Source organism: Struthio camelus, chromosome 12 (genome assembly GCF_040807025.1).
Source record: "Struthio camelus isolate bStrCam1 chromosome 12, bStrCam1.hap1, whole genome shotgun sequence".
NCBI classification, from domain to species: domain Eukaryota; kingdom Metazoa; phylum Chordata; class Aves; order Struthioniformes; family Struthionidae; genus Struthio; species Struthio camelus.
Window position 1 is genome coordinate 22,068,583 of NC_090953.1, and position 15,895 is coordinate 22,084,477.

The 15,895-nt window shown below is 38.2% G+C and overlaps 1 protein-coding gene across 2 annotated transcripts in view; it reads right to left on the bottom strand.

The window, feature by feature from the left end:
• ETFA (electron transfer flavoprotein subunit alpha) overlaps window positions 1-15,895 on the bottom strand; it is a 34,404-nt gene that overhangs the window by 14,610 nt on the left and 3,899 nt on the right. Inside the window, exons 2-9 of one of the 2 annotated variants that reach the window (XM_068958295.1) lie at window positions 12,034-12,183; window positions 10,062-10,143; window positions 9,869-9,951; window positions 8,114-8,213; window positions 6,762-6,872; window positions 5,547-5,648; window positions 4,705-4,773; window positions 3,587-3,669 (exon numbers count right to left, since the gene is read on the bottom strand). In XM_068958295.1, coding sequence (XP_068814396.1) covers window positions 3,587-3,669; window positions 4,705-4,773; window positions 5,547-5,648; window positions 6,762-6,872; window positions 8,114-8,213; window positions 9,869-9,951; window positions 10,062-10,143; window positions 12,034-12,183 — 780 coding nt within the window. Of the gene's footprint in view, window positions 1-3,586; window positions 3,670-4,704; window positions 4,774-5,546; window positions 5,652-6,761; window positions 6,873-8,113; window positions 8,214-9,868; window positions 9,952-10,061; window positions 10,144-12,033; window positions 12,184-15,895 lie in introns of both variants that reach the window. The other variant, XM_068958294.1, reaches the window with a different exon arrangement.

The following is a 15,895-nucleotide window of genomic DNA, read 5'->3' on the forward strand; positions in this document are numbered from 1 at the left end:
AGTTTGTTCATGTATTAATAAATCAGTACTTTAGGAAAGCTTCTGCGGCTGCGAAGGTTTTCAGGTCTTGTCATGCACTATCTGGGCTATACTCTTAAAAACTGAAGTCGGTCAGGAAATTACTGACCAAAATCTTTCTTCCTTCACCAAATCCACAATCAAAGACGCAAGGGAAGAAAAAAGTGAATCTTTAGATCATTACCTTCTTACCCAAAGATCGGGACAGAAACACTCCCCGGGCATTCGTAGGCAAAAATCAGCCGGAGAAGCACCTCCCGTCCTCCTGAGCGCCTACGTAACTCTTCTCCCCCAGTCTCAAAAATGACCCAATTTCAGAATCTTCTTTAAAAACAATGCATTCCAATCCTCCACTGAGACTGGGCGAGAGACTATTAATAGAAGAGTAAGAGCATATACTAAGACACTTTCCCACCAGAAACTAACAGCTGCACAGGAGAGCAAGCGTGTCTCAAACTCCAACCGTTTCTTGTATCCAAGACTCCCCTGCTTAAAAGCCCCACGCCCAGAAGAACACGCACCATGTACATCAGAGTTCAAAACTAAATGCAAAACTTGGGACTCAGCTAACACAACTGATCAACGTACAGAGTTGCTTTGCAATTTTCAAAATTATTAGGCCACGATCTCTCCCTGAACTACTGATATCAAGAAATCCTTGTAGGAAAAGGAAGCAGTCATCTTCTAGAGGATAGTTAAAACGGCTGATCAAGGGGGTTCAGTTCTATTGCTCCTTTAAATGAACCATCTCTTCAACGACACAGAAATATTTTCTAGCTAGAGAACCAAAATGACTGTGAAGTAAAATCAGGAATGTGAAGCCAAGAATGTACACCTTTGAACCTTCTCCCATTTACAATACCTAGACAACACACTGAAAAATTAATTCTTCTAGCTGGCAACTCTGGGATTTTTTCTTTCTTTCTTTTTTTTTTTTTTTTTAAAACAAATTCAATTTGTACTTTCATTCCAATTAACATAAAATATTTTCTATCACACTTCTAAACCACCGTATGCTATCTTTGTCCTTGTTTGTATTTTCAGATCCAGTAGAAACATTCAAACACTTTGAAATAAGAGGTGTGTAATTTCCAATACTCTGTATAACTCCTTATTTGATAAGTACTCATTAAGAAGGATGAGGGGAGACGAGAGAGAAATGCACTAAAACGCTGATAAAAAGATGAAGTACCATACAGCTGTGCCAGCTAGGACCATTTATTGAGGCAATAGTTAAATATCCGTTAGTCAATTAGAGAGGTTTCTGATTACATTTATGTGGTCCTATGATGTGGTTGTATACTCTTATGACTTTCACATGGTGCTATGAGCCATCTGTGGTAAGCTTTAGCGCTATTCCTCCATCAAAAACTAGCCTTTTTTATTGCAACATAACTGTTTACGTGTCCTGGTCTCTGGGAAGAAATGTTCATCTTTGAGCCTTGAGACAGACAAACCCGAGCTGAGCTGTCCTCAAAATAGCATTTTCCACTTTATTAAAAAAAATTTGGGTAGTGAAGATCTAAGGCTGGTCAGCCTCATCTCATGCCCTTTTACAACGCACAGCTGAACGACACTCAGCTCACTCCCTGGTTTTCAAAGATTTGGGTACAATGACAACCAGCTAAGATTGCCTCCTTATGACAACCAACTCTGCCTTCTTGGTACCGCAGCTCCCATATACCTTGCAGCTGCGTGTACCGAGTCAGCACTGAATGTGGTTAATTGGAGCAGTTCGATGAGACCTATAGCTGCAACAGGAGTGACCTTATGCCTACTGTGTGATCAAAAGTGCATTATATTTAAATACAAATGTTCCCTTAGCAAAAAGAAAGTATTAGACCGCGGACTATAGCTGTCATGCGTGCTCTTTCCAAAAAGATAACAAACATTTATGTATTATGCATAAAATGAAAGCATCACAAGGAAGCACAGTTAGGGTTGCATTTACGATCTGTAGAGCCTCGCAATTTCCTTGCATGGTAGAGATTAATATCACTACTATCAAGATTTTGGAGGGGCACAATATACAACGAGATAGACCTGAACTCTCATGAACAGGTTTTATGTCTGCTTCTTGGAGACCGTTTGTTTGTAGCAGTTGATTAACACACAGATTTACGGCTTAAACACTACTGTGCCTAGGAAAGCCATCACTCAGCCCTTCTACAGGGCCAGCATCAGAAGATCCCCGAGCACTTAAAAAAGCAGCAAGCATTCCTCCCCACATTTCAGGACAGAAGAGCTCAGAGACACAAAGTATCTTATTCAAGAAAACCCAGCAGGAAAAACTAACCATAGACTCCAAGACCCCCAAATTTCTGTCTCTGGGATCTCCAAGTACTCTCTGTTCTGCTGCGTGTATTACTGGAAGAATAATGGTCACTGTTCAAAGCTCTCAAATTTGCAGTTGCTGATGTTGCCAAGGTAAAATGTCTCAGATACTATGAAGACTTTGGACACGTACAGCTTTTTAGTATTATTAAAATTACTGCTACTTGGTAAATGCACTAGTTAAATAGTTGAAATACATCAAGCTACTCTCTGCTAAGACTTGCAGCTGACCCTCCTCTTCTGTTCTCATTAAACCATTACCACGTCCAAAGTTGCTCTTTGGTGCCTTCTGCTGCCATATACACAGATCAGAGGTAACTGCTTACTGAAGAGCTGCATATTTTTACCTGGTTATGTAGCTCAAAGTCTGTATCTAGTAGATTTCCATGCCTGCCCAGGCTTTTAGTCACAATTCCCTAGCAGTGTCCTCAATACACATTAGCCCACATTCTACCCGACACAGAGATGAGCTGAATTTGTACCTCTTTGTTTTCAAATGCTCAAGCCTGCATTATCTGTCCACCACTTTCCCTGCTTTTCCCCATAAGGAACAATGAAAATAGTCTCAGACTTCCACAGGAGAGAAAGGCCTAGATCCAAAAATACACAGGCGGATAGAAATCAGGCCCCTGTGAGCTCAGGATGCATGGCAGAGAAGATGTGCAGCAGGTTCTTTTCCCCAACATTAAGCCACCCACTAGAGTGTGCCCCTCTTAGTATTCCACTATACAGCAGCCAAACTGTAGACTACTTCTCTCTCAATTTTCTTGCACTTTCATCCCTTACTAAAAGGGATCCCTTTCATCCCTTATTAAAACTTAAAAGAGCATCATCTAGTCTGCCTGTAAAAAACAAAAAAAAATTCCTAGAGCGCAAGCCACATACCAGTATAATTTCAAGTTTATGTTAGCAATAACACCTTTTGGCATGCCAACGACAGTTGTCAGAAAATCAAAAAACGTTCAGCATAGGCAACTATAAAAAATCCACCATGCAAATGCTTTGACAAAACTGTCTGTAGAAGACTTCAAGTTCACCTAAAGTAGAGATTTATATCACACTTTGTTGTAGTACTGCAAATGCATATTCAGGTGACAATATCACCCTGGGCACACTAAGATTTTCCTGTCTGGCTCAGTATTAAAACTTAGCTCATTTCTAAGCATTCGCTTTGAAGGAAAGAGTATACCGGAAAACATCATAGCTCTTTTATGAAAGATGTTTCCATACTTACTGGTGCTACTATTTTGCCCGTCTGTCCAACTTGCAAGTCATTAGGAACAAAGCCAGCATCGACAGCTGCACGGGAAGCTCCAACTAGTTGAAAGAAAATATTTCCACTGTTTTCTTTTAAAATACTAGCGAGCCAAATTTATATCACCATAAAAGCACATGTATTTTACTGAAGATTCCCACACTGTAATAGCAAGTATTTAGAAACTTCCCTCTTAAGAGCTCTTATAGTAATCCCTCTCTGTACCACCGGCTGAAATTTCCAAATACTAAGTGCTAATGCACTTCATAAGCAACAGGAAATCCTTACTCCCAGCACCAAAGGGCCATATATTTAAAACTGAGGATTTCAATCTGGCATATTTCCATTATTTTCTCTTGTTGCTTTGTCAAAAGAGGATTTTCCCATAAATGCCTTCCCATAATGTTCCAACAAGTCTGAATAGAACACATATGCCATCTTACATTGCTGTGGAGCTTGGAAGTCAGGCACCATAAAGAAAACGTCAAACTAAACTTGAAAACACCACATGGACATTTACTTAGTGAAGCCTCCAATGTAAAAACAAATACATCCACGTAAAAATATCTGCTTATTATTAAATGTAAAATCTAAAGCTCATACAGTTAAAATGGTAGTGCAAACAGCTCCTCCTCCTCCCCCAGCCTGTTTACTTAGACTGTTTTGCTGGAGCACTACATAGCCAGTTTTCTCCTGTTAATATAAAAGCATAGCACAAAGATAGAAATACTCGGACTACAAGAAATGTCAGAGGGACTCTGTATAGGAGTGGTATTTAAGGACATACGAAGAAAAGATCAGCTCTTCAAAATGAGCTAATAACATTTTTTAGCTTGCACAGTTGTTTGGTGAGCATGTGTGTTGGGAGATTTGAGAAGGGCAGAGAATATTACAGTCGAGTATTTTGCTTCATACATGGGCATTTAAGCATATAGCCGACCACCGGGACAGACCAAAATTTTATCCAGGACTAAGTTAACAGGATTTTAAGAATTTCTTTGCTAGGACATGAAAGTAAAAGACACATGATGAATATTGTTTTTAATGTGACCTTTTTAAAATAATCAGGGTTAATAAAAGAAGGGAAACAAATTTACCTGCAGCATGCAATTGATCCGCAAGATCATATAACAACTTAAAATTTTCACCGCTCTTCAAACCTCGCCCTTAAAAGTCAAGAAAAGAAAGAACACAATATGCTTTATAGTTTTTATTGTATACATAAAATTTCTGTATTAGTGCTTGTATTTGCAAAGGCACAAATATGGGTTTTTTTGGACACTCACTAAATAATATTTAACACTTAAGAGACGCTCCTTTTGTCTTTGTGATTAACATTATTATTTCATACGTATAAACCAGCACCACTCTGTCTAGTCTACTTCCTGCCTACAGCATCACCAACCTCACTCTCTGAAATCAGGGAAACAGGATTTGTTACTAATGTGTGCTCCCTCTGCTGGCTTTAGGTACAAAACTCTGTAGTGGGATAACTAAGAAATACTTAGTTATAGGCATGCTGTGTACATCATGGTCCATCACTTCATATATGAAGAAAACAATACAAACATAGTGATTTTTAAAATCATTAGACAACCATGACAGGACTACTGTAACAATTACTAATAAATTTCAGCATAACATATTCTGATCTAAAAATACTTGACATTTCTATCGTTTTGAAGGGACCCACTAGGTATGACGAGGCTCTCAAAATGCTTGTTAGCATATGTTAAAACTTCCATGCCTTGGCTGTTCATGATATAAACATATTGGCTGCCTTCCCACTGTCCACATATGCCATATTTCAGAATTAAATCACAATATCTGTAGTCTAAAAATGTATCATATCATAATGTTTTGCTACAGTCATTATTTAATCAAGATGCATACGGTTAGTTAAATGCAATGTAATGTAGTTTTAATACGATCTACTCACCACCCGATACAACCACTTTTGCACTAGTGAGCTCTGGTCGATCGCTTTGTGTCAACTTCTGCTCAATCCATTCAGAAAGACCAACAGGTGGTGGAGGCGTTACTGCTTTCATCAGATTTAAAAAAAAAAAAAAGAAAGAAAGAAAAAAAAAGGTAAAGCATGTATTTTCAGCCTTTCAAATTTCAGTTTCAACTTAATACAAAAGTTCATTCTAGAACCAATTCTACCACAAGCTTTTAACTACTATCAATAATCGCTCTATGGCTCAGAGTTACAAGCCTCTCTCATTAGTTGCAATTATTTACTCTGCAGTACAAGAAAAAAAAGTTTTATGATCAATTTCAGTTTTGCACATCAGACTGCACTAAAATGAAAGTCAGAGGTATAAGTAATACATTGCTATCAACGCAGTGTAACCGTGGTTCTTACTAAGAGAGGCAATCCAGTCAGCTATGTAGCGTAATGACAGTGCGACACGCTAACTCTAAGTATCGATATGTGTTTGTTTCCTACTTTTCACAGTACAGAACGGCTCAGGGGCAGTTACTAAGCTTCCCAGAAAAATATGAGGAATAGGAGGGTGACACACAGCCTGATGCTAATGATTCCCGTTGCTGGATTTACAGCGCAGTCATAAATAAACCCATGCAGAGAAACAGCAGAGGTGACTGCGGATTTCTCTATAATCAAAGCTGTAGTGGCTTCATTAAAATAATAATTTAAAGGGATTCAGTTAAAACTGATAGAAAACAACGACCGGGTGTTCTCAGTCCAATTTAAAATGCTACTAATTTAGCTCGACGCTGTAACGACCTATCTCAATTGAAATATGACTGATAAAACCAAAAGCATGGACAGCCAACCACCGCTATTTGTGCCCAGTTTTGCTATGAAAACCAATTTGGCTATTTAAACAGCCATAACTTTAAAGATGAAAAAGTTTCAGGATTGCTGTAGCAGATGTTTAAGCAGCAACTGAAATGGGCACAGGTTTCAGCACAGATAACCTCCATTTCTAGTCACAGAGAAGGTAGAAAAGAAGGTATCTTCCCTTACCGGGCATCACTGAAAACTGCAAACCTATGTATTAAAAGCATAAAGCAGCGGTTATGACAATTGGTTTGCTTTGACAAAGACTTACGCAAAACATCGGTATGCATTGAGCAAAAGCAACTCTATTACACAAAATGGCAGAGTACTAAAACAAATGCTCACCCTTTTCTAAACTGGCACTACCACCACTTACTGGTGCAGCCTCAAAAGAAGTTCCTCGTACAGAAAATACTTTAACGTTTTCCTCACATTTCACAGTGCAGACAATATTTCCTTAAAAAAATAAAACAACAAAAACACACATTATGTTTTTATAAAAGATAAAGCTAATACTAGATATACTTTTTTCCATGAGGAAAAATTAGTATTAGAAATATATTAGCACTTCTGCTAGAAGAGAGAACATTCAGAAAGTTACTTCCCAAAATTGCAATTTTAGATGCCCAGAACTGGAAACTTTGGCACTTAAACAACGCAGATTACAAATATTTTTATTTACTTTTTATCTCAATGTTTCTGAGGTATGTTAATAGTTCCCTCTTTTTTAAGGGATAGAGTTGCATTCAAATCATCCCTCATTAATGAACTTTTAAATTTCAGAGAGAAAAAAACCCTCTGAAAGTATCCTCTTAAATATAAAAAGGGTCTACAACTCAAAGTAGATCTTTTATCCTGTCACAAGACTTCAGCAGGGCAGAAGACAATGAAGCCTACTCCAAACGTCTGTGGGCTTGTTTTTTTTTTCCCAATAACCTGAACTATAAAAGGTAGCCATTTCACAGTTGAAGCTGCAGGGAACGGTAAAGGGAAAAAAATACCGAAAACACTAGCTATTCCTAAACAAAGTCATCCTGAAATTTGTGAATTATGGGGAAGCAACTTAAAAATGCAACACAAGTCAACCACATTCTGGTAATGCAACTCAAAATATAATAGCATGTTGGTGGAAGAAAAATCTTGTACAACAAAATTAAGAAACACAAGCTAATGAGCTCATATCTAAACTAGAACACTGGGTCAGGGAAGCATTAGAGATACTGACTGAAGAAAGAATTACAAATTAAGTCAATTAAAAATTACAAATAATCAGTTCAGTGTCTTCATAATTAGGAAAAATAACCCTGTGGTATCTTAAATCAGAACTAATGCTTGCCATATTAAATAAAGTCAGACAATTAACTTAATGCCTTACGTTTTACAAAATCTGATCAGAAGTGCATTAACAAAGAAATGCAATATGTATAAAGGATGTTGCCAAATTCTATTAATTAGAACGATTGATCTAGTTTTTAACTGAAAACCTACAGTACCAAAGTTGTTGGTATTGCTTGTGTTCTCACACATGGAACATCATGTCCACCCTGGTGCTGCATATTTATGAACCGCAATTTCGACCATAAGCTGAAAATTCCCAACATATGCCAAGGTTCTAATAACAAGAGAATTCTGCAGAACAGTTATCAGCACTGGCTCCTCTACCGCGCAAATACCACATACTTCTTCTCGTTACTCACCTGCATAGATAGTTCTCACAAAAGTGTCTGGTGACTTAATTTCGATAATGTCAGAAACAGGGGCAACATTAAGTTTAGCCGCCACTCGGGGAATAAGATTCTAAAAGTTAAAGATGAAGAGTTAGAAAAGTAAAGGCTGATACTCTAAACATCAGGAAATGCAATGGAAATGAGTTAAAATTTACATGTTAAGCAAAGAAACGTTTGCTGCCCTGATTTGCACTTCATACCAAGCTGTCTGTGAGTCAAAAGGCACATACAACCGCGAGAGCAGGGCTACTCATGGAGTTTTCGCAGCCAAATAAAAACCCATTACTGTAATAACATTAGAAATTTTATGAGACTTACAGTAAGTAAACCCTTAATTCAATATCTTAAAATTAGAAGGCTTACTTGCTTCAATAGTTTAAAACTGAATATAGACACTATTTACTCAGAAATTGACAATTACGGATTGCCGAGTTCTTACAGCTGCACTTCAAGAAAAGTAGTATTTTTGGAAGCCAGGTTACCAGGAGAAAAAACCCTGTACCCTCCCAAAGAAAAGACAAAACGCATTTTAAAATTATGATTAAAATATAGGTTCTCCTATTCTGAAATTGACTCTAGAAAACTACTTAGCACCTTTGGGAATAGGGGAGGGTAAAAGGAACAACATAAAGCATTAAGAAATTAAGGACAGCAAAAGATTTTCTTTTTTCCCTTTTCTTTTTCCCTTTTTGCCTTTTCTCCCTCTTCTCATCTAGTAGAACGCAAAAGGCCCAGTTCTGGAACTTTTACTCATGTTAAACAGCCCCCAACTACGAAAATCGTCACCGATTCATTCCTCTAGAAAAGCACCGCTCAACTCTGGGAGCGTAAGCTTTCAAGTAAAAGCTAGTAATCTTTACTAAGCCACTGTGGAACAACAACAAAAAAAATCTGGATAAGACTTAAAGCATGTAAAGACTTCTCTTAACAAAATTACAAAAGGATAAAGATTGATACTGATGGACAGCGAAAGTAGTAGGATGGAAGGCTGATGTGATTATTCACCCCACACTGGCAGATTTCTAAAGTACGTTTTTTTTGGCTAATTTATTGCTGCACCATGACATTGTTTTTAGTATCGAGGAACTCCGCATGCTTAAAAACACGCACCTTAAAACCAAGTTTTGAAAAATTATATTTTCATTAAAAAGCATCTTGGCTAGAAGTTGGATCGATGTTATATTTACATTTTTAAAGCTATTTCAATCTACACTACCTATACGATAGAGACAATCCGCCATGCCCTCCAAAAAGCTTCCCTCAACAGATCTGTGCACTTTCATTTCAACATGCAAACCATACAACAAGCTAGAAAGCAGATACAGTGGAACGAGAGCCACAATGAGCTTGCTTCATAGGTTTTCATCGTCATTTACTGTATTTTTCCTTACAATTTTCATAATGCTTTCAGATCTGTCAATCAATTCTGTGTTAGTATTTTATATATTTTGTCTTGTGTACATAGGACTAGCTGGTTATAAATAAATACTTTTTCTGAACTGCTCCTTTCTTAAATTCTGACTTGTCCAAATCAGTCCACAATAAAATTCAAAAGTGAATCGGGGTTTCTAACTAATGACAACACTTAAGTGAGCATTTTTTTGAAAACATTGTCTATGGCTTATCTGAAGACCTTCCCTCAGGCATTTGATTCACACTCACGCTATGCAACAGTTCCACTGTCTTTTCCACAAGAAATTTTTGATGTACTTTCCAACTGCTTACCTTCCCAAAGGCAGATGCTCCAGCGCAAATATGCGTGTAATTAAATTGGTTTTGAGTTGCCAAAATCAAGGGAGTCAGCTCCTCTGAGGATAAAAATATATTGCTCACGATTTACAACTATCTTATTTGTATTTTCGATCACAAAAATAAACACCACTTATTTTGTCAATAGATCGGTAAGAACAACTCTCACCTGGTAGAAATCCTTTGTACGCATCGTGCTGAGCCACTAGAACTTTTGCAACGCCCTGCACTTTGCTGACTTCTTGTGCTACCTATGATTACAAATGTATTATTATTAGTTTATATTATAGTAGCAGCTAGAGGCTCCAGCTAAACTTAGAGCTCTGTGGTGGCAAGCACCTTAAACAAATAACAAGAGATAGTCCCTGCTACAAAGAGCTCACTGCCTACAGATTATGTAAAATTGGAACACAAAAGTAGATATTTTTCAAAAGCAGAACAAATCTGACAGAACAAAATGGGCACCTTCTGACTCCCAGCGTAGCTCTTTACAGCGTAATACAAACAAATTTTGTGAATAAGAAAATTACAAAGCAAATCAAACATAAGAAAGTTTGCCTCCTCTACACAGGAATTCACAATAATCCTACGATGTATTACAGTAGCCAGTAACAACCACACTTGAGGATTATTGCTTAGTGTACTGATACAACCATCAAGAAATTAAACCCTATTTCTTTAAAAATCAATAACTATCTACCATATGAACATACAATGCAAATAAAAACGTACAGTGGTGTTATGATCTTTGTGCAAGTTTTAGCAGAAATCCTTTGTTTGCAACCAACTCTTTGCCTGCTAATGCGATGCATATTTTCAAATCTGTATTTATGCCATTTTTTTTCCTTTAAATTTGAAGAAGTGGAGTTTAAATGATAAAAGGATTGTTGCAGATCAGAGAGAAGAGGACTGACAGCAGTGTCTGGAGACCACATGCATGGTCCCAGACCTAGCGTAGCTTTAGGGAGTTTGCTGACTATTAGTTCTACGCTCAGAAATTAGCAAGAGGAAACAAACAAACGTTCCAGAACAGCTGCTACAAAATAGCTGTTTGAGCAACTGGCTGCTTAGTTCTGCCCATAGAGATTCTTACAAAGCAGCTTAAAACAAAAAAGTCCTTCGCTTTCTGTGCCGCCCAATAGACACAATGTACTTACTATTAAAAAACAAACGAACAAAAAATTTGCAATGGCTTTTCTATTGTGCAAGTGCAAAAGAATAAGGCAACCCAAAGACAGACGTTTCAGGCAAAATTCAAAAGTTTATTACCATCTGGAACTAGATAAACATCCGCTTCTGGTTTCAACCTTGAACACCTATGTCTCAGTTTAGAACCATTCTTCAATAGCCAGTGAGGTTTCTACAGCTACAGATAAATTAGCTGCCATGAGCATGCCTTCCACGTGAGACGCTACATATCACTTTCAGAACAATAATTTATAAATCCTATAAATAATAATAAAGATTAATATTAGGCTTAATTTCATTACTTTTACTGTTCACATGAGCCTACATCATCCCGGCATAGGAGTGACACTAATGTACTAAAGGACACGCAGCCTCTAGATTTTGAAGGTAACAAACATTAGACTGAAGCAAAGCCAACACTTACGGTACAAGCAACTCCTATTTCAGACATAAGCTATATGATGACAAAGTCAAGAAACACTAATTTCAGATTTTTAGGTTGCAAACATATTCTCACTGGGCTGCTAGCAGCTGATAAGTAAAAGCGAGATGCTCCGAACTTCTGTTTGTCCCTGCGCCGTGCCATTTCTGCTCGTTTCCATTGCAACAAGGAAACTTTCCTCCCATGTTCTTAGCACTGCAATATTTCTCTTTCAAACGTTACAGGAAAATACTTGTTGTAAAAGTTAATTGTCCTTTAGTCTTATAAAAGCATGTTTGCTTGTTTAAGCTTTTAACAACTTAAATCGATATTCTCACTTATTAAATGAAATCTATACCCATACTTTCAGTTCAGAAAAGAAACAGTTGGAGTGCAGGACATTTCCTGTGGATTAGCAACTCCTGGCACAGTTCCTCTTCACTAGAGATTATTTTCCAGGCTGACCAAGATGCTATCGCATATCATTTGACTGCATTCATTATTTCATTCACATGAAAATAGGATTTCCTACCTTGTCACAGCTGGTACCAGCTACTAAACAAGAAACTTCCCCTCCGAGACGTTTTGCCGCAGTGATAACGTTTAGTGTAACGGGCGTAAGAGACTCATTGTTGTGTTCTGCTATGACTAACGTACTCTGAAACCGCCGAAGCAGCGATGCCTTTAAAGAAAGACAGAGAGAGAAAGCAGAGTTTGATTTTTAGCATTTTGATAAAAAATTGTTCCTAAAAGCATCCAATACTTTACAGAAAGTTATCTATACACAAAATTGTCAACCAGTGCTGTCAAACAAAACTGAGTAAACTTAGGTGTTTTATTAAGCAGCTAGAATACACGAGGTGTTAACAAAAGTATAAACCTGCTTGATTGAAGCATCTCTCTAACATATTGTTGTTAAACTATAACCTTCATAGGAAGCTACTGAACAGTATTAACAAAAACAGCCAAACAGATCATATTCAAGCTCAGTTGGTCAGCTTAACTAAATATCTTAAAGAGTGGGCATAATTGACTATGAATATAATTATAAGATTTTAGATGGTTATGGAGTGAAATCCACAAGAGGAAAAAAGCAAGTCTAAGGCACAAGGAAATCAAGGCTAGGAAATAAGTATTTACTTCTCGCTTTTTTTTTTTTTGGGGGGGGGGGTTATAGGCTTTAGTCCAACTCTAGCTACAGAACTCACTTTTTAAAGTAGTTATTTATAAAGGCAAAGTTGCATGCAGTGGCAGGAAGATAATTAAGTAGCAAAGGCTCACAGTCTAAAAAACACAGTAATAGAACCTGCTGAACAGCATCAGGTCTAATTTTAGGATATTCCGTTTTCCTCTAAAACATTAAACCCTTTTCATCCCCTAGTATAGCACCACAATTTAATACAGCTGCTTAAATAATCATTTTGACCAATTCACCGTCCACACACAAACTTTAACTCCTAAAGCAAAAAAGGAAAAATAAAAAAGTGAAGAATTACAATGAAACAGAACCACAGTATTCTGCGCTCTAACACTTTCTTCTCCAAATCTCAGGTGAATGTGGGAAAAGTGTTATTTCTCCAAGACTAACACCAGGATGGGGAAACGGTAAGGCAGGGAACATTACTCTTCCAGTCTTTGTTTATCCTACACAAAGCCTAGATCAAAAATTGAGTTACTATCAACGTAACAAGAGTTTTAACCTGGAAAACAAAATATATTCATGAACGCGACCAAGCCACTAATACTAACGCAACACTAAAGACTGTGCAGCTAAATATTACTTTTTCAAACACATATTCTGACTCGATCTCCCCTCTCACCCCAAACACACACTTAGTCACCACTTAAACTACAAAAAAATAACTTCAGAAAATCTAAGAAGCTAAAATTTGGACAGAGGCTTTGCCCATGCAAAGCCTACCAACATGCTAAACCTCACACAGAGAAAGCAAACGCAAGGACTTCTGCGAAACTAATCACAGTGTAAAAATACAAATACACAGATAAGTCTTCGCAGAGTCCCGATCATGATTTGTCATCTTCCTTAAAACTGTAAGGTTCCTGCAAACGTACTTTGTATTGCATCTTATATGCGTAAGGCCACTTGTTATGATTAAAGATTCTGAGATCGTTTGAAGCCAATTGCCAGTAACAAACTATTTATTGCCAATATAGATCAGACACCATATTTTTGATTATGTTTCATACATCATTTGCCATAAGAGTTATGAGATTTTAGGCACCGTTTGAAGAATAAATCCATGCTTTTGTGGCAAAAAGCCCACTTTTCAATGATTTATAGTCCTGCCACAGGGCAAAGGGGGCCACGCTCCTGGAAGATTCTGAAGTTTTCAGATTTCCAAAGGGCTCGCTAAAGACTCGCAGACTCGCTAAAGACTTCTTTAATAAGAGCCTGGCTTGGCTCTAAGAAGCATGCATTTTAAACACACACTTAATTCTGACTATATTATGATCTCTTCCCTAAATAAGTACTGCACCACCAGGAGAGCTCTACATCATTCTGTCAAGCGGTTCTAGAAAAAACTCAGAAATAATTTATTTTTTAGCTAGAAAGAGTAAGAGTAATGGATGTTTCTTGAGCACACTGGTTATTACAACATAGACTAGCCTTTATTTCTAAACTGATAATCCCACATTCTAACTTTGTGGGAACTGCACACCGGAAGGTCACTTTATGCCTACACACGTGATGCCTCTGAACACAAAGTTAAGAACAGATTTAAAAATAAACCGAATTCTCATTCCAGGTCTTGGGTAAAAATCCTGGAAGATCAAACAACATTCCAAGGTGACTCTGAATTTTAATATACTTATATATGCAAAATCACTTTTAAAAATAAACAAAACCAAAATAAGATCAAACTGAAAGTTTAGTTTGTGACAATAATGATTCTGCAGTACAACCAGAGGCCAATTTAGCCAGTGATCCTGAAAACTGAGGATCTGCAGCGAGGTGGTCACTGAACAGGACAGGCAGTTATTTCAGTGAAGCAACTTCTCCAGCTGCAGGCAAGCGAGCGTAGGCAATTCTTTCGCTGACGTAATTTCTCTGCCTGTACTCAGGCAGGATGGCTAGTTGCAGTCCTAGATAAAACAGGGAGGTTGAGCGCAAACCTAACCACCCAGCCTCAAGGATAAAAGGCACAAGAAATAACACAAGCAGAACAACGAAGCTACTAAAAACAATGCTGGAGAGGCAACAGCACTTGGCCCTTGCGCTGTAGAAAGCGCCTGAAAAAAATGAGGCTCTAGGAAAATCAAGCTAGCCAAAGAAATCCGTCACAGTTACACATCCCGCAAACTAGCCCAAGTAAGTGCCTTCTCATAAGTGCTGAACGCATGTGACAACAACCAGTAAAACTGGAATTTATTTCACCTAACTTTAGATATAAATCTATGCCAGGCATCTATGTTCTCTCTACAACAGAAACATCTACGTTTCCTCTCGGGAGGAAACTCCAGGTGGTGATTCAGTCTATACTAAAATAAACACCTAGAAAGGAAAATCATCTGGAATTTTCAATTTTCCTCCGTTTACTGTAGAGCGAACCGGGCCTCTGACTGCCAGATGACTAAAAGTTGGTGTGATTAACCTTTCCTAGATATGCAGCATACATCAATTAAGCCACTCAGGAAGTACCAAAGGATTTGCTGAATCTATCTTCTCAGGTTTCCCCAAAGCATCTTTTTGTCCCCCCCCCCCCCCCCTAAGAAATCCAGGAAGGCTTTCCAAGCAGAATGTGAAAACCTCAAGCATATGCCCAGGATTTCTAAACCTCCGATAAAATAACGGAGGCTCTTCACTGCTATTGTCCTGACCAAAGGTTAGAAATCTGGACGTGCCCAGTCCACACGCGCAGACGAACCCACTCCTAACAAGGCCAGCACGACCCACACCCAAGCCCTCATTCAGTTTGCACAGGTATCTGCTCCCCACGGCACCTCCAGCGCAAACAGAACGCCTGTTGGTCTTCCAGCACGTGGACAGATCACCTGTACAGCGCACCCGCAGAAGGTCCAGCACTGCTTCCAGGCGGACCCCATAGCTCCTTATGTGCTACAAAACACGTGAATTCACAGCTAGAAAATCCCAGACAAAGTATCGTAAATCTTTCATGGCTGTTTGCTAAGGCCAGTGAGCAGACAGGTATCAACTGTCTCTGTAGCACGGCAGCCTATGTCCTGTTGAAGGACGCTCTTTGCGGTGCAGGAATTACGAGACTGGCTCCATAAGTAATATATGTGGCAGACGCTGCAACAGAAGATGTGATGGACCGAGAAGTCTTCTAAGGAAACGCAACAGCTCCAGCAGGTGCATTCTGCATGTCCCCCTAACTCCAAATATGCATGAAAATAAAATAAGCTGTTTAGAA